Source organism: Chenopodium quinoa, unplaced genomic scaffold, assembly GCF_001683475.1.
Source record: "Chenopodium quinoa cultivar QQ74 unplaced genomic scaffold, ASM168347v1, whole genome shotgun sequence".
In the NCBI taxonomy this organism is placed as follows: Eukaryota; Viridiplantae; Streptophyta; class Magnoliopsida; order Caryophyllales; family Amaranthaceae; genus Chenopodium; species Chenopodium quinoa.
Genome location: NW_018744991.1, coordinates 372,655 through 396,843, shown reverse-complemented (window position 1 = coordinate 396,843; position 24,189 = coordinate 372,655). Strand labels below are relative to the sequence as shown.

The window sequence follows — 24,189 nt, the reverse complement described above, 5'->3', positions numbered from 1 at the left end:
GTACCTCACACTTGAAATTGGTGCAATGCCACAGAGACTAGGGGTAATCATCGAGATTGATTGATGTCCTTGGAAATTTTCTTTGAACCAAACACAACCAAAGTATGAAAAGGAAGTTTGAAGTTTTGTTTGGGACAATTCAAAATACAGTTTGTGAAATCATTTTCGGATGGAGGGAGCATTTAACACGACTTCAAGTCAATACTCATCTTCTTTCAAAAAAAAAGGTCAGTACTCATCAAATTAGCCAAATAATAGGACAACATTTAGCTGTCAATTAAACATATTTACAGATTTTACACATCTCTTGTATACCTCATTGTGGAGTGAAAAGAAGTTCCATACATCCTTTTACAAAGAGATCTTAATACAAGTACAACCACATCCACAAGACGATGTCGACAATTATAGAGAGCAACAGCACAGATGACACCACACTCAAGACATGTATGTATGCGACATGGAATTGGCAGCGAAGGGCAGGTGCCACAATTGTTGGCCGAACATTTGACACAGATCTTGAGTAGTTTGTGATGCAGACGAGAGATTCGATTTTCCACTGTTTACTCCAAAACAAGACCTTCAGTGTTATCTGAGAAGCATATATTGCCACTTGTGTCAAGATAATAACAGGGTCACATCCTAAGAGAATAGAAATTCCTTCATTCACACAACCAGATAGAGAACCAGATGATGTGATGGAAAGGGTTAGCTAGCTCAATATTTCAATCATATATTCCTAGTGCATCCCTATAACACTACCTAAAGAGTACGTTCTCCAGTAAAAGATATTGTCACATTGCTCGTACCCCTCATAACTAAGATATTGATATTATACAGACTTTAACTTAACAGGACTACCTGTATAATAGTTGGATAATTTTCACCTTTTTCCCATCACTCATTTTAAAGAGTATTACTCTTCTAGGCAAAAGTGTATTTTCTAAGCATTCTAAATTAGTATACGTAACGTGAATGACTGATTATTATTCAGGTTGGAGAGAGTAAGTAGTTTCTTTCCTGCATTCAGCTGCCAAGTGGCTAAACGTATAAAACTTTGTTGCCAATAAAAAAAAACTATACAAACTTCCAGTATAGTCTTCAAATAGAACAACATATTGATGAGGATTTTTATATCAACTCAGCTTCATCTGCCTTAATCTGGCAGAGACTTTCACCTTCTTCACATTAGCAAACATAACTACAATATACTGACATAGCCACATAGGACCTAGTTTCATCACTTTCATGGCTGATATAAATATTAAGAGGCTACTCGCTACTGCACATAGCCTTGTACTATAAATAAATAAATAAAAAAAAAAAAATCATTTTAGCATATTAAAGGACAGAGAGCAAAGCAATATCTTCTAGATGTTCCCCACATTTTCAACGATATTTGTTTAATTGAGGGGGGAATAGTGTCAAATGGAGTAGAAATTAATCCTCCATAATAGCTGCATCATGTCAACAAGTTAATGAGTTGATTGGCCTCAATTAGATTTATAAATGCAAATCAGGTTAGGCATCATGTTAAGCACAATCCTCAAATAATGCTCCCAAAATGATGATGTGATATTCTAGTTCAAATTTCTAAGTTCCAATAAAGGCCTTAATATATGAGTATCTGTATACATATCGGCAACATTAGATTGGAAAGCTTCTGTAGTAGTGAATACCTCTGTTATCTTCCCAATTAAAAGCAAATCATTTGGGAAAAACTAGTTGTTTACTGAAATTAAATAACTTCTGTGGGCTCAGTGGAGGGAAATAATGGTGTTACTGGACATCTTTAACCTTCATACATAGTTTTATGCATCCTTAGGGTGGATATAAGAAAGGCCTTCAGCTAATTTAATGTCATTCCAAAGAAATTCCATGAATGACATTAATGCCCTGATTAATTCATGTTTTGTTTACTAAAATTATACACCAGTTGTTCGCAGATAGACCATAATGAAAGAATATAATTCAGAAAGCCATAACATGACAGGACAGAAGAAGGAAAATGGAGTATTTATATAACTATATCCTCATAACAGATACAAAGCAAAACAAAGCACTAACCTTCTTGGGGTACTTTAGAACCTTCATAAGAGAACAGGCGAATTGCATTTGAGTAGCTTAATCCTGCAAGTTCTTCTTTACTCATCTCGAGCAGAGAAGCCACATAGGTAAGTACATTATGAATATTAGCCGGATGATTCAGCATTTCTTTTGGCAATTCTGGTGTTTCTTTCTCAACTTCTAACACGTTACTGTTAGCCCTCCAATGTGGATTCTCTCCTAGTGCCTGAAGTTCAGGAGGAAGGGAAGGATCACCTTCCACAAAGTACAAGTCACCCAAATTCGACTTAGGCAGGGCATCAGGTGCATCAGTCTCGAGCAGGATTCTATCAGAAGGCACTGCCTTCAGCATCTTCTTTGCCTTTTGTGATTTCATTGACATAAGAAATCCAGACAAAGAGAAATAAGCACCAAGCCTTGCTAATTCAGGGACCATCTCAGCAGACCCTAAGTAAGAATGAAGAATTACACCATCAGGAAAAGGCCCAGTTGCCTTCATCACATCAAGAAGGTCACCAAAAGCGCGGACACAATGAACAGAAGCCGGCCTTTTCAGTTCTTTTGCTAATTCTAGCTGTTTCCTAAATACTTCAACCTGATCATCAAAATCAATCTGTTTACCCCGCGACCCTTTATCTAAACCAATCTCCCCAACAGCTGCAGTAGGTGTAGACTCAAAAAACTGTCTCAAAAGGGTAAACCAGTTCGTCGTCCTCTCAGGAACAAACCACGGATGAACACCAAAACAAGGAACAACAGAAGGATAAGACTCACTCATCTGCTTAACCAAATGCCAGTCCTTCTCTGAAACCCCATTGACCGCGAAGTGGGCAATGCCGGTATCAAGAGACGAACGGATTAATCGTGGGGCGAGGCTAAAAATCCTCGGGTCTTGGAGGTGACAATGTGCATCAAACAGTTTCATCGCCTCGCTCTAGGCAACCTACACTCACAAGTCACAATCAAACACACAATGATATACTTAACTATGAAATTTTCTGCTTTCTAAAATAAAATTGATCCAGTTAAAGCTACCTACCTGAGGAAACATATAATTATATTGCAAAAGGCTAATTAAGCCCTTAACTTTCATATTTATGATGCAGAAGCACAGAAAATTGGACAAACATTCAAATGTAAATATATCAATATATCATCAGCCAATTTACAAGAAAGCAAAGATTAACTAAAAAAAGTTTCAGCATAATCTTTTGGCACCATAAAGAATGAAAAAGCTAAAATAAAACCCAATTCAACATATTTTTTTTTTGGGGTATTTTTTAAGTGAATAAATTCAGCTCTTCAGCAAACTAAATACTTGGCAATCTTGCATGTAAAAAGTAATCGCAATTCGTTTAAAAACTGAACATAATAAAGAAAGTAAGAATAAAAATTATCTAAGTTCATAAAAATTTAGCTTAAATAAATATTAGAAGTAAGTAGAAATAAGACATGGAAAATTTTAGAGTTAAGTTGGATTCAAGTAATTTACCTGATGAATACGAGTATATTTATTTTTTGATAACCCTAATCTCAGGTTCACCTGTTTTTGAGTGGATTACAGAGTTAAAGGGAAGAACAAAATACTGCGTATGAATTAAAAAAAAAGCGCCGTTGCCGGGGATCGAACCCGGGTCACCCGCGTGACAGGCGGGAATACTTACCACTATACTACAACGACTTGGAATGTTGATTAGGTTAAATTGTTCAAATTCATATTCTTGTTTATTCTCTATATTTGCTACGAAAGTACTCCTTTTGTCCCTTATTTTTTGCCCCATAGCCAATATTTGGATTAAACTTTGAAAACTTTGATAATAAATTACAGTAAATTTATAAGTGATAATATAGTTATGTGAGTTCTTGTTGGATACGTTTCATTGTATATTTTATTAGTATCAAGTTTTTATAAGTTTTACACATGAAATTGGAGATATATACGTTTTAAAACTCGTCTTGGAGACCGTAAAAATTCAAATAGGGCAAAAATATAGGGCAAAGGGAGTACATTTTTATATTACGAGAATACGAGTACACCAAACAAGTGAACAACATCAATTATTCGGTCCCTACCTTATCAACCAAACGTTTATGAATAGTGTTATATCAAATATATCCCTTAAAATGTCTATTTACATAAATACCCCATTTATGCATGCAAATCACACGCGTGACATTTTTTTTTTCTATTTTGTTTTTACCAGCCTAGCTTTTTTTTTTTTTTTTTTTTTTTTTTTTTTTTTTTTTGCGTCTTTTTTACCTACCTTTTAAAAAGTTTGAGATAACTCTTATAAATATCTTTTGGATAATTATACATTTTAAAATTAAAATTGTGATATAAACCAAATTGAAAGAGATTTCCGGTCAAAGCTAGCTATGTGCTGTACAAGTTTTACTTATTTAATTAAATGAGCAAATTTTCCAATCGGTAATTGTATGGTGCATAAGCTGAAAAATGTTATTTAAATTAATCGGTAATTGTATGCTGCATAAGCTGAAAATTGTATTAATGAAAATATACATTAAGCAAATTTAACAAGTGACTACTGTGCATACAACACCAAAAATAAAGAGTCTATATATACAAGAATATTGTATAAATAGAAATGTACTCTGTATTTATCTAAAATTAATGGAAGAAGGAGAAGAGAAAAATTTTAAATTTGGTACGACCGCATGGCTCATACTAAATGTTTGAACTTTTAACAAGCTCTATAAAATTGCAAATCATGAAGTTAAATTGGTATTAATACTATTCCGAGATTATAATTTGGTTATCACTAATCAGCTATTAGTTGTATTCTATTTAAAAACTTAAAATAGACAGAAAGAAAGAAAAAAAAAACCTACAAAAATCGCCGTTGCCGGGGATCGAACCCGGGTCACCCGCGTGACAGGCGGGAATACTTACCACTATACTACAACGACTTGGATGTCAAGCTGGTTGATTCTCAAAAATCTGAAGTTTTCAAAAAGCAAAGTAGAACTCTAGATCTGTTATAACTTGTAAAAGAAGCCCATAAACTAGTTATTTTTAACTTTATTTGAACGCAACTAGTTATTTCTAACTTAGGTCATGTTTAATCACCTTATTTTTAATTATTTTAGATCAGAAAAAAATAAGTTATCAATTTTTTTTTTTTTTTTTTTTTTTTTTTTTTTTTTTTTTTTTTTTTGGGTAGAATGACAATTGGGCTATGTTACTTCGACACCCTTATTTACCTCAAAAATCCATGTCGTGTTGTATCATGATGGATCCAACACTCGGATTCTTCATCTTAATTAAAATCTTGATTTTTTTTCTATAAATTGATTGAGTCTGGCACTTGGACACCCATATTCAAGTAGACACACTTAATCCTTAGCTTGTCTCAATGTTTGAGTAACATAGCAATGCCAGTTGGGCATATCATTACAAACATGAGCTAATGTGCCATTTTTATTTGTTTAATGGATCTCCTTAATATTTGCTAGTCAGGCTTGATAACCATTTATATGATTAAATCTATACATGATACTTCTTCCGGTTTTTTTAGTTAACAACTTGACATGTTTTAACATTTGACACTATTAAATTAATTTTTTTTTTAGGATAAAAAAAATTACTTTAACTAGCTAGCTTTTGTGTTTTGATAAAATATCGTCATGTAGTTGAATCTAGTTAGAATCATCTAAATGTATTTTGGTACAATATTAAATTTTTATATTTTTCTCAATGATAATTAGAAATAGGGAAATTCTCAATGGTATGTAGCCCACTGTTTTTGCTAATTTTCAATGATAGCTGATTTTTATTTCAATTATCTTTAGGAGTCATGTACTTTTAAAAGTTGTTATCAACGGTAAAGAGAATCTGGGGATCGCGGAGGTTCAATGAGAAGATTCAATGTCTTTAACAAAAGATCAATATATTTTGACTAGAGGATTATTAATGAAGAATATGAGATTGAGTATTGTTCAGGTTTGTTTTCTTAATTTAACCTAAAATAGTTGTGGATTCGAAGATTTGTCAATATGCTAGATATGCATGATCATATATTTGAGTAGCTTATTTATGCAAGTTCTTTGTATTAGATCCTTCTTTAGAGTATGGGCGAATTACATTAGAAATAGCCTATATTCAACTCAGAGGTTGGGCAAAAATAAGATCGACTTATGATCTGCTTGCCCAAATGCAGTCTTCCAAGCAATGCCGGTATCAAGAGACTTTTGGAAAATATGCTCTTATAAATCTAAAAAGCCAAAAATAACGCCGTTGCCGGGGATCGAACCCGGGTCACCCGCGTGACAGGCGGGAATACTTACCACTATACTACAACGACTTGTAATGACGAATTATGCTAACGAAAAAAGTATGATTGAAGCTATTTTTTCTGGTGCGTGTCACTACGTAACTAGAGTATTAAGTTTAAAACTATAAAGATTAGGAATGTCAAAATCAAATGGATGACCATATGGTTAATTATACTATACAAAATTCAATAATGGTTGAACTTCATCATCAATGGTATGAATAAATAATTAAATAGGTATTGCAAAATCTATGATAAAGTAGTAGTTTAACCATATAAGTAGTACTCCGTATTAGATACAACAATGAATTACATTCGTCCACATTGTAGATGAACAAGTAGCTTTAGGTTTTTTATTTTTATTTTACTTTGATGAACCTTTTATCTTAAATAGTATGAGTAAACTAGAAGCAATTTATATAAGTAGTATTAAAAAAAAAAAAATAGCTATCAAGGCACGGTCCAAATTGAATTGACTCATATACTGATATATGCTTGAAAACCCCAAATGTTTCGAGCTAACTTTATTCAGAACAAAGCCTCACTTGGATTTGGCCGAAATCCCTGTAAATTCTAGCCCAAAAGTTTAGCACAGTCCAATTATTTGGCTCGAAAAATGCAAAATAAATATCGGCCCAGCCTTTGATCAGCTCTAGAATAGTCAAGCATTAGGTTAAATTATGAAATTCCCTTGTCCTCAATATGGACAAGCATGCATTAGGTTCACTAATGATCTCATTAATGATTAGGTTCATTATTGAGGAAAAAAAAAAACTTAGGTTCATTATTGAGAAGGAAAACCGCACAAAATACAAGTGATGAACCTAAAATATCAGATATTTTTATCCTCGAGTTAATACCACAATAAGGTATTTATTGAACTTTGAATCTTTGATGAAAGTTGCAAATAAGGTAGAAAGGTACTCAACTTTCATTTGTAGCAATTAAGGGACTGATCAGCTGACCAGAGGTAAATTTTCCGGCAATTACCTATTGTAATGTAAAAAATACGCTTTAATTTAAAACATTTACCATACATGAAGAACGTAAATTATTTGCAGCAGTTTAATATACAACCAATTTATTTAGTGCTTTGATTTTATTTGGGACAACTTATAAAGCTTAAAATTTAGGCTTTTCCATTATTTGGGGGTATTTATAGAATTTGAATAGGCATAAAATCGTTAAAGATTTAATTTTTGATACTAAATTTATATGTATTTCTCTCTAAAATTTAATTCTTACTCTTCCATTTGAAGTTAAGGCTCTTAACTTTGAATATATGATTAAAATTGTTGATTGTGACCCCACTAACAAAAATATTGACAGAATCCATCCTCAGATCAAATAGTGTTACAAGAGCAGATAAAAAACAATGTAAGGTAATTCCTAATAACAAAGTTTGAAGTATAATTAAGATATTGGCTGGATTGTAAAAGTTGAAAATTAAAGTTAATTGTTGAGAAAAAAACCTACTTTTTATTCAAGTAAACTAATAATGATAAAAGTTGTGTACTCCGTAGTCTGTATTGAAGAATATTAAGTATAATAAGAATAGTTAATTAATTAACTTGATTAATTAGTTCATGAAGGTAATACCTAATTAACTTGATTGGTTGTGTTAGTTGTTAACATTCATGAATAGATAAAATTACAACATGACAACATGAGGGTTGTCTGCCTTGTCTTAGTCCCATTGAATTGTATATTAACTCCGTATATTTGTTTTTTGAACGGGTAAGAACGGAAGTTAAGGTGTCAATTACACGTACATAATCATGAACAAAAAAAATGCATTAACCATAGTTAGGTTAGTAATTAAGTAGGTATGCAAATCTCTCTTAGCTTGTTTTAACTGGTTCTTACTCCACGTTCTTGTTTTATTTTCTCCTACACACATGTACTGACAGATATTCTCAATAAGTCAATTGTATGTTGTGGACCATATATTAGTACTTCCTTGGTATTTTTTAAGTAGTCAATATTAATTTTACATGTTTGCCAATCATTAACATATTCAATTATCTAAAAGGAAAATTACCAGAAGTTTATATATTGAATGCATTTATTGAGACTAATATAAAAAGGTTTTTATATGACCACTATATATTTTTCCTTGCATTTAAATGAACAAAGTTGGTTAAAAATGAGAATGTAGACGTTGTAAAACTTGAAAATGGATTGGTTAAAGTACAATCAATAGCACAATCAAGTTAAATTCCCCCAGCCCCTATATTTACTACTCCGTAGTACTAAGGTTATTCTATCAACTTAATTATTTGTCTAAACTTGTCTAAATTTATTTCATTTTAGCAAAATTATTATCTTCAATGTGGCAAAACTTGATTGTAAGTATAGCGTTTGATGTTATTTTATTACATACTTTAATAGAACTTATTTATTGTCAGAATTTATTTGAACTTTATTTTTTAGAAATGATCATAGCTTATTTTTTTTTTTGAATAAGAAGAAAAATAATAAAATAGAACGGAGCCTAATTGTTCAACTTGATTTTTCAATTTGCACTATTCACATATACCTATATATCTTGACAACATTTTAGTTGGCCTTCCAGAGTTCCATACAACTCTTTCAGCTTAGGACTACCTATTCCCTTTTAAAACTTTTTCAACAATCTACGAAGTATAAATTAAGTATAAGAAAGAGAAGTCTGAGGCTGTCATTTTCTATACATGAAAACATATTTATATACAAAGTTATGTATCATTTCCTCTGTAACTTTCTTATACTTATGCATCCTAAAGCACATTTTATATGCTAAAGATCTATAATTATATAAGAGTAAAAATTATAAAAAACTGATATTGTGAAACTATTTTACGAGACAAATCTAATAAGACCCCACATGACTATATTTTACTTAACGTATAAATCATAATATGTGGTCAAATAAGTGTGATGAATAGTATAAAATTTCAGTTGTTGCAATATTGCTAAAACGGAGGAAGTATAATTTTGTGATTTTCAAAATGTAACTGATCGTGAATATCATCTATCTCTCTTAGAGTTAGAAGCTAAGGAATGCATAAGTATGGTCATTGATGAGGCCATGAGGGCGTGCAAGATGCCTTAGCCTATTGCATAGCCGTCGAGAGCTTTATTTGGAGGGTCTCCAAAGAAAATAGGTCTATACTTTTATAGTTAAATTCCATAGGAATCAAACAAACTAATTAATGATATCACTATAATTGGAGTAATTTTGTAAGGAAATCGCGCATGATTTACTATTTTGAAGCTCCAATTAGCATAGGGCCGCCCCCTTGGCCTAAGGAAAACATGCACATGATGTGTAATTGTTTCACATGCAGACTTCTTGGTACATTCCTCTTTACATTCTGTGGAACATGTTGATAAGAATTGTAGAATGTTGAATCACTTTCATTCCAAATTATTGAACAACTTAATTGTTGTATATGCACAAACATACATGCATGAAAAGTATTAGGGAAAATATTATCTTATCATTGAACTGTCATTATTTGTCACCTTCTTCGGCCGACTCTAACTAATCACGTAATTAATCACTCTATAGTTGTTACACTCTCATAAAGTAATATAACTACTCATTTAATTACAACCTTATTGACGTAAATTATGATTAATTAAAATAATAAGATAACACATGTTAGTTAGTGTAATTTATGAATAGTTAGTTATCATGCATTATTACAACTTAATCATACTGTGCTAGATCAACTCAAACTTCACTCTATATATATAGTTCGTGTCCCTGTGCTAATTACTACCACAAACATTGGAGCTTCTTAAGTTTATTAATTAGGAAGTTTCAAGAAAAATACAAGAAAATGGGTGTTTCTAGTAAAATGATGATGATGATATTTCTAGGATTATTAGGGTTTATAGGCCTTGCTGAGGCACAATTGAAGCTTGGTTACTATGCTCAAAGTTGCCCGAAAGCCGAGGCAATTGTGCAAGACTATGTGCATCAACACATCCCACATGCTCAGTCTATGGCTGCTCCTCTTCTTCGAATGCAATTTCATGATTGCTTCGTTAGGGTTAGTCATCTACTATAACTTGTTCTTATTAGTTCGTTTTAGTTTACGTGTACATCTTACTATGTGGTTCTTATTTACCTTTTTTTTTTTTTTTTTTTTTTTTGACGATTTACAGGGTTGTGATGGATCAGTACTCTTAAATAAAACCGAAGTTGGAAACAATGATACCGAAAAGACCGCCAACCCAAATTTGACACTAAGAGGGTTTGGCTTCATTGATAGTGTTAAGAGCATACTTGAGGAAGAATGTCCCGGTGTTGTGTCTTGTGCAGATATCATTGCTTTGGTTGCTAGAGATTCAGTTTGGACCGTTGTAAGTTTAGACATTTAACAATTGCAATAATATACAAAGTATATATGATATATACTCTCTTTGTTCGGATTAAATTTTTCACCTTATTTTATACTTCGTGTCTTCTAAATTTTCATTCTCCTAGTCAAGGACTAGCATTTTTATTTTCGTATGTGTTATGTGTACCCTTTTTGAAACAATTGATCTCCATATCAACTTTGCTAAGTATGTTTGTGAATTTCGTAGGGAGGTCCATGGTGGCCGGTAACAACTGGTCGACGAGACGGACGGATTTCAAACGCCAGTGAAGCACTGCAAGATATCCCACCACCCTTTAGCAACTTCAGCTCACTCCAGACCATTTTTGCTAGCAAGGGTCTTGATTTGAAAGACTTGGTTTTGCTTTCTGGTAAGCGTAACTATCAATATATCATCTCAAACTTTGTCGTAGCCTAGCATTTGGCTTTTTTTTTTTTTTTTTTTTTTTTTTGAAAATTTTTGGCCCAGTTTCACATTATAACGTGCAAATAATGTGCAATTAATCACAGCACAAGTCAAGATAGGTTGAAACTGAATTTTCAAAGACTTAATCGTATGTACGTTACTCTTTATAAAGATAACTCTATAACAACTACTGAATCCAATATTATAAATCTTTAGTATTCCTTATAATATATTTAGATTCAACTATGATTATATAGGTATCAATGTATGATGAATTGTGTGGATTTAAAAAGTGTTGACCAATAATAACTTTGAAATATGATCCACTATGAAAAGTGTCGGTTTAGTATTCTTATTATATATATATATATATATATATATATATATATATATAATAAGAATGTGAAACTGAGAGTAAAGGATAGCTAAAGTGGTTAGAGCTTCCCTCCCAGTTTCAGGAGATCCCGGTGATCGATTCTCAACCCGTTCTTGTGGCTCTCTAAACACCAATTAAAAAAAATAATAACGTGAAAATTAAAATATTGCTTTATATGCTCCATGCATGTTCCATATTGTATGAATGCACACTTGTAGTTATTTTTGCTGAACTATGTTATGTACCATATTTGCAGGTGCTCACACCATAGGAATAGCACACTGTTCATCATTCAACGAGCGATTATACAACTTCACCGGACGAGGGTACGGCCAAGACCCATCACTCGACAGCGAGTATGCGGCCAACCTAAAGGAAAGAAAATGCAAAACACCAAGTGACAACACAAGCATTGCTGAAATGGACCCTGGAAGTCACAGGACATTCGACTTGAGCTACTACAAACTTCTCTTGAAAAGGCGAGGCCTATTCCAATCGGACGCCGCCCTTACGAAATCGCTTACGACTCTATCCTACATCAAGGAGCTAGTGAATGGTCCATTGGAGGCTTTCTTTGCTGAGTTTGGTCAAGCCATGGTTAAAATGGGTGAGGTCCAAGTACTCACTGGGTCAGCTGGTGAAATAAGAAAACATTGTGCTTTTGTTAACTAGTGTTAAACTAAACAACCTTGTACAAGTGTACATCGTACAATTAGTTTTTTATTATTTTTATTTAATTTCTTTTAATTTATTTGGGGTTGAAATTGTCGTAAGGATTGTTTAGAGTGGGAGTTATTACGTCATTCCTGTCGGAATAATTGAGGGAGCAGTTGTGCTCTTTCATATGGTTTCTATGTCAATTGTCCACTAGTTTATTGATTTCGAATAATTAATAAAATGTGAATTACGATTATGTTCGTGTTAAATTGTTGTGAATTATATATGCCTGCTTCGTGTTTATTTAGTTGTTTGTCAATGTATAACATCTAATGTTAATATATGTAACTATTAATTTATTTACGTTAATATATTAAGAATATACATTATGACAAGGTAAGATGATCATACATAAATGACTATATATTTATTCTTGAAAATTAATATTAATAGTTAAACTAAAATAAGTGAATGGGGTGAAAATAAATCAAAGTGTTACATAATACAACTAAATGAAAATGTAGGAAGTACTTGTTAACTTATACTCCCTCCGTTTTTAAATACTTGCTCCATTTCTCTATACGTGGAGTTTTAGGAGAAATTGGAGAAAGTAATTAAATATGGAGGTAGTGGGGTAGGTGGATGTAAAAAGCAAAAGTAGTTGAAACAATTGGAGAAAATAGAATATGAAATTAATAAAATATGTTTTATGTTGGGTCCCCTAGTTGAAGGAAATGAATTAAATATTATTAAAGTATTTTAAATAAGAAAATGAGACGGAGGGAGTATTCTTTATGATGCTTGTCACGGAGAATGCTTGGCTTCCTATGAATTTTCTACGGAGTACTTGTTTTTGTATTTAATTGTCACGTTCTTAAATTTGGATTATCCAATGAGATAATTGCCCATATGCCCAGCTCGTAGAGGTTAGAGCATTAATATATCCAACTTGACTACTTGAAGGGCCCTCATTTGAAGGGCCCCAAATTAATTTTTTTTAAAAAAAAAAGGATAAGTTGGGCCTGATAGTTGTTGGACAAAGTAAACCAAGTTGTGTAAGGTAGTTGCGGTCTTACGTGATCCATTCCCAACTTGAACTCCATTTTTTTTTTTTTTTTTTAATAGCAATAATTACTTGTGTAAGTAAACGTTTTCTATCTTTGGGGCCTTATAAGTACCTTATTGAGGCCACAATAAGTCTCAGGGAAAAATTAGCACGATCCTGCATAGCGTTGGGGCATAGACAGTGCATAGATATAACAAGTTCAAGTTATGCTCAGACTTTTCAATTAATACACAGTCGGAGAGCGTGTGGAATATATGGGTGGCCGGATACGGAGAATAAATACAAGACTTGGGAATTGATGAGGAAACTCAAGGGTGAATGCTCTACACCGTGCTTATTTTTCGGTGATTTTAATGAGATCAGTAGCTCTTTAGAGAAGGAAGGGGGAGCTATGAGGAGAGAGTGTCTAATGCAGAATTTCCGTGATGCCATTGAAGATTGCAATTTAAGAGATATGGGATTTAAAGGTTGTGCTTATACATGGCAGCGGGGTAGGACAGTAGAAACGGTCATTCGGGAAAGGCTAGATAGATTTCTGGGTGATGAAGCGTGGTGCAATATGTTTCCCCAGGCTGAAGTTAAGCATATGGTGAGAATAGCTTCTGACCATGCACCCATTATGATGTCCACAACTATGATTTTTGATCGTGGAAAGAAGAGCAGGCCTTTCAGATTTGAAGCGTGGTGGCTATCTAGCAGTGAATGTACTGAAGTGGTGGAGAAGACTTGGAGGGAAAATGCTGATGCTATGCCACACGAAAAGGTGGCTTGGTGCGCAAGTTCTCTTAAGTCTTGGGCTCAGAAGAAATTCGGGGATATCAGGAAGAGGCTGAGGGACTGTGAGAAGGAATTAAAAGAGGTGCAGGGAGGAATATTGGATGGCTTCCTACTTGAAAAATGTGAAAGGCTCTGAGGAAATAACTGATTTGAGGAGAATGGAGGAATCGTATTGGTTCGCAAGAGCTCGTGCAAATGAGATGAAAGATGGTGACAAAAATACGGCTTATTTCCACCGCAAAGCAAGTTCTAGACGTGTTCACAACCGAATTGATGGCATCTTTGATTCTGAAGGCAATTGGAGAGAAGATGAAAATGGGATTAAAGGCACAGTGGTCTCATATTTTGAAAATCTCTTTACCTCTGATGATCCTTCGGACTTTGAAGAGGCGCTTCAAGGAGTCTCACCCCTGGTGACTACGGAGATGAATGATTGTCTAAACAAAATTCCCACTGCAGAGGAGATAAGAGTAGCTCTGTTCCAAATGCATCCTAACAAAGCGCCGGGCCCTGACGGTATGCATGCTTTATTTTTCCAAAATTTCTGGCATATTGTTGGACATGACATTGTATGTATGGTTAAAAATTGGTGGGAAGGCCGATATGATACTGCTAGGCTAAACAATACGTGCATTGTTTTAATTCCGAAGTGCTATGAACCTAAGCAAATGAAGGATTTTAGACCTATTAGCTGTTGTAATGTGCTATACAAAATTATTTCAAAGACTCTAGCTAATAGGCTAAAACCGTTCTTGAATACCATCATCTCCACAAATCAGAGTGCTTTTATACCGGGTCGTCTTATTACAGACAATGCTACCATTGCCTTCGAGATTTTTCATATTATGAAGAGAGGAGGGGAAGGGAGAGCCGAAAATTTAGCGTTGAAGCTGGATATGAGCAAAGCGTATGATAGGGTAGAATGGCGATTCTTGAAGAGGGTGATGGAGAAAATGGGGTTCTCTGATGGGTGGTGCACAAGGGTGATGGAATGTATCTCAAAGGTTTCCTTTTCCTTCAAGCTGAATTCGGAAATCTATGGTTCGGTTACTCCGTCGAGAGGTTTGAGACAGGGTGATCCAATATCTCCGTACTTGTTTTTGATTTGCGCTGATGTCTTTTGTTGTCTAAGGCTGCCAGGGATAAGACTATTCATGGGGCGAAAGTTTGTAGAGCTGCACCAAGAATTTCTCATCTATTCTTTGCAGACGACAGTATCCTGTTTACAAGAGCTACTTTGCAGGAATGCTCAAAAATTACTAACATTATCAGGAAGTACGAACGAGCATCGGGCCAGAACGTCAACCTAGATAAAACAGAAGTGGCTTTTAGTAAACAGGTACCTATGGAAAGGAGAGCTATGATCGTTGATATGCTGGGTGTCAAGGAGATTGATAAGCATGAAAAGTACTTGGGCTTACCGACTATCATTGGGAAATCAAAGAAGACAATCTTTGGGGGTGTATGTGATAGGATACGCAAGAAGCTTAGCTGCTGGAAGGATAAGCTCCTTTCAAAGCCTGGTAAAGAAATACTACTAAAAGCTGTAATACAGGCCATACCCACATATATAATGAGCCTATTCAGAATTCCCGATAGCATTATTGCAGAAATTCATAAGCTGTTAAACAGATTCTGGTGGGGCACCTCAGACTTGAAGCGGAAAATTCATTGGCAGACATGGGATAAATTATGTACTCCAAAGGGCAATGGTGGAATGGGATTTCGTGATTTAAAGGACTTTAACCAAGCTCTCCTCACTAAGCAATGCTGGCGTTTTCTTACTAACCCGCATTCTCTAGTGTATGCCGTTGTCAAGGCTCGATACTTCAAACGAACGGGTATCCTAGAGGCTTGTAGAGGCTATGATTCGAGTTATTTATGGAGAAGCTGGTGGGGAGCTAAAGGGGTCCTCCGAGATGGCATAGGGTGGAAAATTGGCAATGGGAGAGGGATTCGAGTATGGCAGGATCCATGGTTATTTCGGGAAGGGGTTAGAGTGATTCCCCATAGGGAGAATCAGGAAGTGAGTGAAGGGCTGGTTGTAGCAGAGCTTATGAGCGATATCCCTAGGCAGTGGAATGAAGACATGGTAAGGGTGATGCTAGGCACTGATGCGGACCTAGCACTTGCACGACCCTTATCTTTCACAGGGGAGGAGGATCAAGTCTATTGGAGACTTACAAAAAATGGCTTGTTCACTGTCAAATCCTGCTACTGGATGATAAGGATGGGGAGTAATGCTGTCAATAATGGTGAGGATATGTGGAAGTCAATGTGGCACTTGTATTTTCCCCCAAAGATCAAGCATTTCATTTGGAGCGCTCTAAAGGGTAATATGGCTGTTAAAGCGAGGCTACATCAACAACACATCGTTACCAATAGCAGCTGCAATATATGCGGATCATCTGAGGAGTCTATTATGCATACCCTATTTTCCTGTACCGCTGCTACAGAGATATGGAGAAGAAGCAATTTTGAAAGCCTAATTGCCGAGGCTCCTACGGGTTCATTCATAGACTGTTGGCAATGGTTGAAAAATAAGGTGTCGAAGGATACATTATTGTTGATGGCAGCCTTAATGTGGGCGGCATGGCGATGTAGGAACTCCAAGGTGTATGATAATGTTGAGCCTGATGCGGTAAAAGTAGCGATAAGTTGGTGCAGCTATGCGACCGACTATGAAAAAATTTCGAAGAGGGTCTATGGGAAGGCAGCAACACCTGTACAGCACTCTCCCTCTAAATGGAAGTGTCCGGATTTAGGATGGGTGAAGCTTAATGTGGATGCTCATCTAGGCAACCAAGATTTGGCAGCAATGGGGGTGGTTTGCAGGGATCATTTAGGTCAATTGTTGTTCACAACCACAAGACAAACTCCTCTAGCTTCTCCTGAATGCGTTGAGGCCCAAGCAGTACGGTATGCTCTAATATTGGCAAAAAGGTATGGCCATAGGAATGTTTGGGTGGAATCTGATGCACAAAATGTGATAACATCAATATCGCCTCTAAGCACAGGGAGAGCCCCTATCTTCTCTATATACAGGGATATTAGTGTTCTTGGTGCTTCGTTTGAACATTGTATTTTTTCTCATGTGAAGAGGGTGGGTAATACTGTGGCTCATCTAGTGGCGAGAGGTGATATGAGTTCTGCATCGGAAGTAATTCGTTTTGCCCCTTTCCCACCTACTATTGTAACGTTGACATCTTTGGACTTATCTTCTTAATTTAATCGTTACTTTGCTCTCAAAAAAAAAAAGTTGATGTACTTACTCGATCAATTACTGGAATTATCAATATATAACAACCTTTTTTTTTTTTTATTCAATCAACTAGGTTAGAACCCGTGCGATGCACGGTTTAAATAAAACCTTGTACAAAAAAATAAGTAATTTTAAAATTTTAGATTTTCATCAAAATTATGATATACTAACAAAGAGGTATTATTTGTGAGACATAAAATATTTCTTTGTTACAAATTATAATTAACGGAGGTAGTAGTACGATTCAACGTCAACTAATACATATTTCAATGTAGGAGGTAATTTATTAGTATACCATTTAAAATTATTTTAATTTCCTAAGATTAATTGATAGGTTTTAGTTGTAATGTGGAAGCTTCCAATATTTAAATTTTAAAAACATTAAATATAATAGCTCCAAAAAAAAAAAAAATGACATCATCTTTGCAATTAGAGGGAATTTTTTTATTAAGAGAGCGACATGTAGGCGGTGGTAATGTCAGCATACTCTGTTTTAATAATAGTTAATAGAATTGAACATAGAATTGTGTATGTTAAAATTGAAATTTTCTATCTTATCTTTTACCCTGATAAAATTAACTTTTAGTTATGGACTGCTTTTAGATTTCAAGCTTAAAATTAACTTGAAATTATTTATATTTTTAATGAAAACAAATGACAACAACAACAAAAAAAAAAAAAAAAAAAACCAATGTTTTTGGCGGGAAATTTTTTTATGTGGTGTTGACACACTTGGTTGCACTAGAACGGATAAAGAATCGGGCACGGACACTAAACGGGTATGTAATACGGTTGTTTAGAAAATAGAGGATACGGGTGCGGACACAAAACGAGTATGTAATACGGTTGTTTAGAAAATAGAGGATACGGGTACGGTTAATTAAGTATGGTATAATATACTCTTAAAAAATAATTTTACAAAATTTCAATAGTATCTAAGAAATTATACTTTATGTATTCTACGAAGGCGAAAAAAATCATTCAAATATTTATCAAATTGAATAAATTTAAATCAAAGTTTGTTAAAATATATTTTTAAAATATAATAAAATTATATATTTAAGTATCATGTATCCATAGGGATATGGGTGCGGTGGTGCGCATTGCGTGTCCAATATGAGTACAATGATTATTAAAAGTGCCCATACATCATAGTTGACACGTGTAATTTATGAATTTTTCTAGGAATTATATAGTATATATAGTATATAGAGTTTAAAAAACACACAAGTATAATGGGTCGGCTTGCGAGTCAGAGTGTTAACCATCTTTTTTTAATCGATAGCAAATCATCAAGAAAAAAAATATTAAAAAAAAATAAAAAAAAATAGTTTGACATGAGCCAATATGCACAACTATATTTGATCGTTTCAGGCATGATTAGCTTGATCACAAGGTTCACTAGCACATGTAGGCTCTATTTGATAGGGTGTAAAACATTTTCAGTGTAAAATGAATTTTTATGTACAACATTTTACAATAAAATGTAAAAATACATTGGGAAAAAAAAGGTGGAAGGGAAAGGGGTAGGACGGATAGGAGGAAAGGTAAAAAATTGCTAAGGAAAAGTGTTTTCCCGCCATTTCAAAAGGAAAATAAATTTCACTCATACAAGAGCTTTTATACTCTTGATGGAAAATTGTTTTACATCCAGATAGTGGAAAAGAAGAGAAAATGGTGTAAAACATTTTACACCCTACCAAACAGAGCCGTAATCGATGATGTGCAAGTTACTAGCATCCCAAGTAAGGCAAGGCCTTCATCCTATATTTGGTTTAAGTTGATCTTATACTTTGATTTAAGTGACAATCAATTCAGGCATGAATTCTATGGTATTAGTCCTGTAATTCATACTCTATAGTTAGTAATTTTGTTCATTAAGCCCATGTCTAATTAAAAAAAATTAAAAAATAACATCATGAGTTTTGAATACTTATATTAGCACTATCTATGGCAAATGCTTGATCTGTTAGTTTGTTATTATTCATGCATGTAACGTTCCACAAGAATAAAGCATCATTATCTTCTACGATCACCTTTTTATGTAAAATTGACTACAGTTAGATGAATAAAGGTGGTGTAGAAAAAAAAAAGTTTAAAAATTTATCTCTCAAATTCTCACAAACTTCCATTTCCCTTTTTCTATAAATTTTGTTGCTAGGAAACAAAGGGGCCATTTATACCATTAACTGTTTTTCTTTTGAAATTTTTTTTCCATGAGAAATTTATATATTTTCTTGAAGAAATTTTTAAAAACAGATAAAGCCTAAGAAATCTTTTTTTTAAAGGTCTTTATAAACTCTAACAAGGGCACAAATATTACATTAGCCCACTTGGAATCACTAGTTTGTTAGTTTTTCATTCTTTTTAAATTGTATATAAAATGTGACGTATGTGAGTGAGCTATTTATAGACAGATGGACTTAATATTAGTCATATCTATAATACGGATATTGCTTAAAAAAACTAATAAGCATATTGGTAACAACTTTTTGTGGTTTCTATAAACTGAAAATTAAAAACAAAAAACGTGTTCGCTTAGTAAGGGTGCATTCACCTATCACAAGCATGCACGCATATGCTTTCGCCCATCCCCTATCTATAAAAAGGGCCGATCAATAATGCAAAACAATCTCCAAAAGATAAGTGAAGATGATGTTGAAAAAGAGTGTAAGTCTTATATTCATACTTACCTTTGTTGTGGTCTTAACAACCGCACCTCAAACTACCTCGGCTGCTCGCTCCCTTGGTCCCGTATCGAGCATTATGCTTAATGAGATCGGTGTAGACAACGCCACTCCTCAATCCTGCCGAGACGTAGATGATCATTGCAACTTCGTTCACTGGTGTTGCGGAAGATGTAATTGTGATTTTTTTGTTACTTGGAGATGTCAAGTTCCTCCGGATCCACAAGAACACTGTTGAACCATGTCCAATATTGTCACATTGTTAGTTCAACTTACACTATTAATCAAATCTTCAGTCTATAACTATGTGACATCATTTATTGTGCTGTTTTTAAATTTGAATAAAGTTCAATTAAATTACAGTTGTATGCTTTAAAATAAAGATGACACTTAGTCGGACAATTTCTATGCTTAGGAAATACGTAATAAAAGAATATGGTTACAAATATATTGCAATTGTGATCACTCACAAAAACATAAATATTAAGCTATGCAACTATAACTATTAAGCATTTTTAAATTAACATCAACCGTGTGCATATATGATTAAACTAGGGGTGAAACAAATTTGGTTTAAAACCAAACCGAACCGAAAACCGAACCGAATTAGGAATATGGTTCGGTTTTTTTCTTAAGTGGTTCGGTTTCGGTTTGTAAAATCAAGAAACCGAAATTGTATGGTTCGGTTTCGGTTTCGGGAAATGAAAACCGAAACCGAACCGAATTTCGGCCCATACTATATAAGGCAAAAAAAAAAAACCCTAATCACTCTTCTCAGCCTCTCACTCTCTCCTCTTCTCTTTCCGCCCTTTCTCTCTCCTCTAATCCTCTTCTCTTTTCTCCATTTGTGAGCTTTCTCCCTCTCGGTTCTCTCTTTCTCCTTTCCTCTTCTTATCTTCTCCAATCTCTAGTTCTCTACTCTGTCCTTTCTCTCTCCTCTTCGATCTCTTCTCCACTTTCACTCTCTTCTCCTCTTCGACAGTACGACCAAGGAGGCAAGGACGACCACCTGGGCACCAGTGTTCACATTCTAAAGGTTTTAAAGGTCAAATTCGACCATGAAAACACTAGATCTAGTGTTTTCATGGTCGAATTTGACCTTTAAAACCCAAATTCGAGGTTTTTCGGTGGAATGTGAGGTATGTCCTCTTTTTCTTTCTTTTAATTTGGTTTGAGTTTTTTATTTTTATGGTGGTGTATGATTGAATTGTGGTGGTGGTAGGTAGTTTTGGGTGGGTTTCGGGTGGTCAGGATGGATGGTGGGTTTCTTTAGTTTTTGGTGGGTGGAGGGGTGGTTTTTGATGGATTCGGGTTGATGCATGATGAGTGGGTTTCGGGTGGTTTTTGATGGGTTAGGGTGGATGGCGGGTGGGTTTCGGGTGGTTTTGGGGGATGGGTGGTGAGTTTCGGTGGTTTTGGTAGGTTAGGGTGGGTGGTGGGTGGGTTTTAGGTGGTCAGGGTGATGGGTGGTGGGTGGGTGTTGGTGGTGATAAGGTGGGATGGTAATAATTAATACCCTGGATTGGTTTGGTTTTGTTTGGTTCGGTTTTAATTGGTTTGGTTCGGTTCGGTTTTTTTGCAAAATTTGATGTTCATGAGGCTTGATAGGAAAATTCGGTGCGGTTTGGTTTTTTTTAAGAAAACCGAAATTTAGGTGGTTTGGTTCGGTTCGGTTTCAAAGAGAAAGTGGTGCGGTGTGGTTTGCAAAATCAAGAAACCGAAATATGGTGGTTCGGTTTCGGTTTGGGCCAAAAACCAAACCGAAAACCGAACTTTCACCCCTAGATTAAACTCTGCCCCAAAAACATTAGCTAAACGTTACTCCGTAATAGTTTTATGTTTTATACATAATTTATGTACAACGAACATTAGTAATAATATACTCAGAACATTGTCTGCACTAAAAAATAGAAACATCAAACACTTTCTGAGGACATTCTCTTGATTAAACTCAGAAATTCCAAAATATGCAAACATATATATAAATATATAATCAAAGAAGGGCTCAACCAAGCTCTGATTATTTCTCAAAATTATTTGAGGTAGACATCAGAAACATGATGCCGATTGAAAAAAGATAACAAACTGTTGCGTTCACCACTGTCGCAAAGTCTGATCTCAGCAACTGCTGATGCCTTATAAGGATTATTGTAAAGCATGTCACAAATACCCTTTTGAATCACCTTGGTCACATTTTTCTTTGATGTTGAACAAGAAACTTCCTCCTTTGATACCGTTGTTTTTCTGGCATTCATACTTTGGGGCGTAATACAGAACATTGATTCCAATATTGGGGCTCTTAGTAAGAAATATTCTGCAAGCTCAATGTCTGAACTAGTTCCTCTGAAGTTGCTCAATGTGACAGTCCTCAGATTGTTAAAAATACAGTCGACAGGTTTGATATAAGGCTTTCGGAACTCCCAGATGAAGTCTTCCTCCTCTGCGAGAGTCGAAAGCTACAAAATCGGACCAAATAAGTACTGATACAGCAGATATTATACAAGGGTGTTAAATAATATGCAAGGGAGTATCGAAAAATTTAGGCCTTACTTCTATGGAAATATATTGCAAAGAAGGGCAACTGCAGTGCTTAAAAAAGCAGTAGACATCAGAGTTGAACAGTCCGAATAATGGGCTGTTAACAAGTTGTAGTTCCTGTAAATTTCTGAAATTCACCTGAAAGTCTTTGATCAAACTGGGCTGCAGATAAACAGGTACTAAATCGAGTTAGGCTAGAATCTAGCGGTGTTTAATGAGTTAGCTGTTTGTATTAGCCTAGCCCAAATTAACAAGGCGATGTATGTTAATAAACAAATAAAGAATCAAATTGTAAGGTAGTTTAACTGTACCACAAGGTGTCCAAAGTATAAGCTGAGAGATCTGACATGTGCAAGGTCTGACAAAATCTTCATAAACAAATAGAAAACTCCACCAAACTCATCGCCTCGAGTCCCAATAAATAACTCCTCCAAATTCACCATGTCTTCCACTCTACAAGCATCCAAGTGACCAGCACTAATCAGCAAGGACAGGATGTTGGGGCCAGAAATCTCAAGAACCGAGGCATTGTAACACTCGTAAACTGTCAGTCTTTTCAGACGTGTAGCAGACAGAATTCTGATCGAAGTCAGCGATCCACATTCCTTCAGAACCAGAACTTCAAGCAGTTTGCAGTTGCATAGCAGACTTTCAAGCATACTGTCAGTTACATTGACTTCTTTAAGACAGAGAGTCTGGAGGCTGCCAAAACCGGCATATTCTTCTGGAAGGCCTAATATGCATCTGCTCAATTTCACAGTTATCAGTGTTTTGCTGTCAAAAAGAAAGTCTGGCAACTCGAAGACCTCTCTCTTATTATTAACATGGGCGCTCGACAAGAAGTGGATGTAAATATGCCTGCAGAAATCAAAGTCAATCTCTTCAACACCCCTTGAAGTTGCAAATCTAATCCAACTTATTGCTTTTGACTTGTGTTCTTCATTTCTCGGGCTGAACAATAGCTTGAACTTGTCGATTTTCTCAGACTTGTTGATGCAGAGGATTCTGCTAAGGTTATCAGCAAACTGATTTGGACTCTGATGCTTGGAAAACTCTTCTACAAAGTCTAAGTTACTGGCATATTCAAGATGATCAGCAGAAACCTGTCTCCATCTTTTGGAAATCGAAGAAGCCGTGATAACGAATTTGGTTGGGATTAAAGAGAAAATAAGATGAAGAACAGCATCAGGCAGATCACTGATTAAATCCTTAGCTTCCTCCTCCATTTTGGTGGGTTGTGTTTGACTTTTGAGAGAGCAAAATTCAAATTTACTTGCATTTTCTTAGCATTTTATAGCACTTGTATAATTTAAAGCACATTGGATTACAAATTGTTTTTCAGGAATCTTACAAAGGTTGGCTGATTGTCCATGAAGCTATGATTTCATTAGCTGATGAATAATATAAAATTTGCAAGGAAAAGGTCATCATATAATATGATAAAATAACCTGACCAAAAATTGATTTATTAAAGACAAGGACAAATCTCCTTAATTAAAGATGTTTAATGTCAACTAGGCAGGGGGAAGATGAGCTACCCAATAAACTAGCAATAATTTGTCCCATCAAACAACCTTAAGATAGAGATATGTAGGCTAAACGTCTAGTTTGGGACATTGTGGAGTTGTGGGCTTATATAAGAAAGAGAACATGCCTTAAGCATGGCAATGGGTCCGAGCCATGACTTTATT

General features: G+C 34.8%; 4 protein-coding genes and 3 non-coding genes across 8 annotated transcripts; 2 read left to right on the top strand and 5 right to left on the bottom strand.

The window, feature by feature from the left end:
- Positions 1-231: 231 nt before the first annotated feature.
- Positions 232-3,663, bottom strand: LOC110706821 (uncharacterized metal-dependent hydrolase YabD-like). Of its 2 annotated transcripts, none has more exons than XM_021884777.1 (3): positions 3,560-3,663; positions 2,068-3,010; positions 232-592 (listed from the first exon to the last, which is right to left on the bottom strand). In XM_021884777.1, the coding sequence occupies exons 2-3, from the start codon at positions 2,990-2,992 to the stop codon at positions 564-566; spliced, it is 954 nt and encodes a 317-aa protein (XP_021740469.1). In that variant the 5' UTR covers positions 2,993-3,010; positions 3,560-3,663; the 3' UTR covers positions 232-563. The 2 variants fall into 2 exon arrangements, with proteins under 2 accessions (XP_021740469.1, XP_021740470.1); XM_021884778.1 differs by lacking the exon at positions 3,560-3,663 and adding an exon at positions 3,107-3,527.
- A 13-nt stretch (positions 3,664-3,676) lies between these two features.
- Positions 3,677-3,748, bottom strand: TRNAD-GUC. The gene has a single exon. It is a non-coding gene; the product is annotated as a tRNA-Asp (tRNA).
- Positions 3,749-4,923: 1,175 nt separating this feature from the next.
- On the bottom strand, positions 4,924-4,995 carry TRNAD-GUC. Its single transcript has one exon. It is a non-coding gene; the product is annotated as a tRNA-Asp (tRNA).
- A 1,322-nt stretch (positions 4,996-6,317) lies between these two features.
- TRNAD-GUC lies at positions 6,318-6,389 on the bottom strand. The gene has a single exon. It is a non-coding gene; the product is annotated as a tRNA-Asp (tRNA).
- Positions 6,390-10,106: 3,717 nt separating this feature from the next.
- LOC110706818 (peroxidase 3-like) lies at positions 10,107-12,437 on the top strand. Its single transcript, XM_021884775.1, has 4 exons — positions 10,107-10,399; positions 10,515-10,712; positions 10,938-11,100; positions 11,768-12,437. The coding sequence occupies exons 1-4, from the start codon at positions 10,187-10,189 to the stop codon at positions 12,181-12,183; spliced, it is 990 nt and encodes a 329-aa protein (XP_021740467.1). The 5' UTR covers positions 10,107-10,186; the 3' UTR covers positions 12,184-12,437.
- Positions 12,438-13,532: 1,095 nt separating this feature from the next.
- LOC110706745 lies at positions 13,533-14,147 on the top strand. The gene has a single exon (XM_021884701.1). It carries the CDS (start codon positions 13,533-13,535, stop codon positions 14,145-14,147), a length of 615 nt encoding a protein of 204 aa, XP_021740393.1.
- Positions 14,148-20,768: 6,621 nt separating this feature from the next.
- On the bottom strand, positions 20,769-23,889 carry LOC110706817 (F-box/LRR-repeat protein At3g26922-like). The gene is made up of 3 exons (XM_021884774.1): positions 22,810-23,889; positions 22,511-22,660; positions 20,769-22,416 (listed from the first exon to the last, which is right to left on the bottom strand). The coding sequence occupies exons 1-3, from the start codon at positions 23,722-23,724 to the stop codon at positions 21,994-21,996; spliced, it is 1,488 nt and encodes a 495-aa protein (XP_021740466.1). The 5' UTR covers positions 23,725-23,889; the 3' UTR covers positions 20,769-21,993.
- Between the last annotated feature and the right edge of the window lie 300 nt (positions 23,890-24,189).

Coding starts and splice junctions, on each gene's coding strand:
- LOC110706821 (XM_021884777.1), bottom strand. CDS start 2,992: ATGAAACTGTTTGATGCACATTGTCACCTCCAAGACCCGAGGATTTTT. Junction 593..2,067: donor TTCTAAAGTACCCCAAGAAG/GTTAGTGCTTTG, acceptor TATGCTTCTCAG/ATAACACTGAAGGTCTTGTT.
- LOC110706818 (XM_021884775.1), top strand. CDS start 10,187: ATGGGTGTTTCTAGTAAAATGATGATGATGATATTTCTAGGATTATTA. Junction 10,713..10,937: donor GAGATTCAGTTTGGACCGTT/GTAAGTTTAGAC, acceptor TGAATTTCGTAG/GGAGGTCCATGGTGGCCGGT. Junction 11,101..11,767: donor AGACTTGGTTTTGCTTTCTG/GTAAGCGTAACT, acceptor CCATATTTGCAG/GTGCTCACACCATAGGAATA.
- LOC110706745 (XM_021884701.1), top strand. CDS start 13,533: ATGAGGAAACTCAAGGGTGAATGCTCTACACCGTGCTTATTTTTCGGT.
- LOC110706817 (XM_021884774.1), bottom strand. CDS start 23,724: ATGGAGGAGGAAGCTAAGGATTTAATCAGTGATCTGCCTGATGCTGTT. Junction 22,661..22,809: donor TATACTTTGGACACCTTGTG/GTACAGTTAAAC, acceptor GTTTATCTGCAG/CCCAGTTTGATCAAAGACTT. Junction 22,417..22,510: donor TGCAATATATTTCCATAGAA/GTAAGGCCTAAA, acceptor CCGATTTTGTAG/CTTTCGACTCTCGCAGAGGA.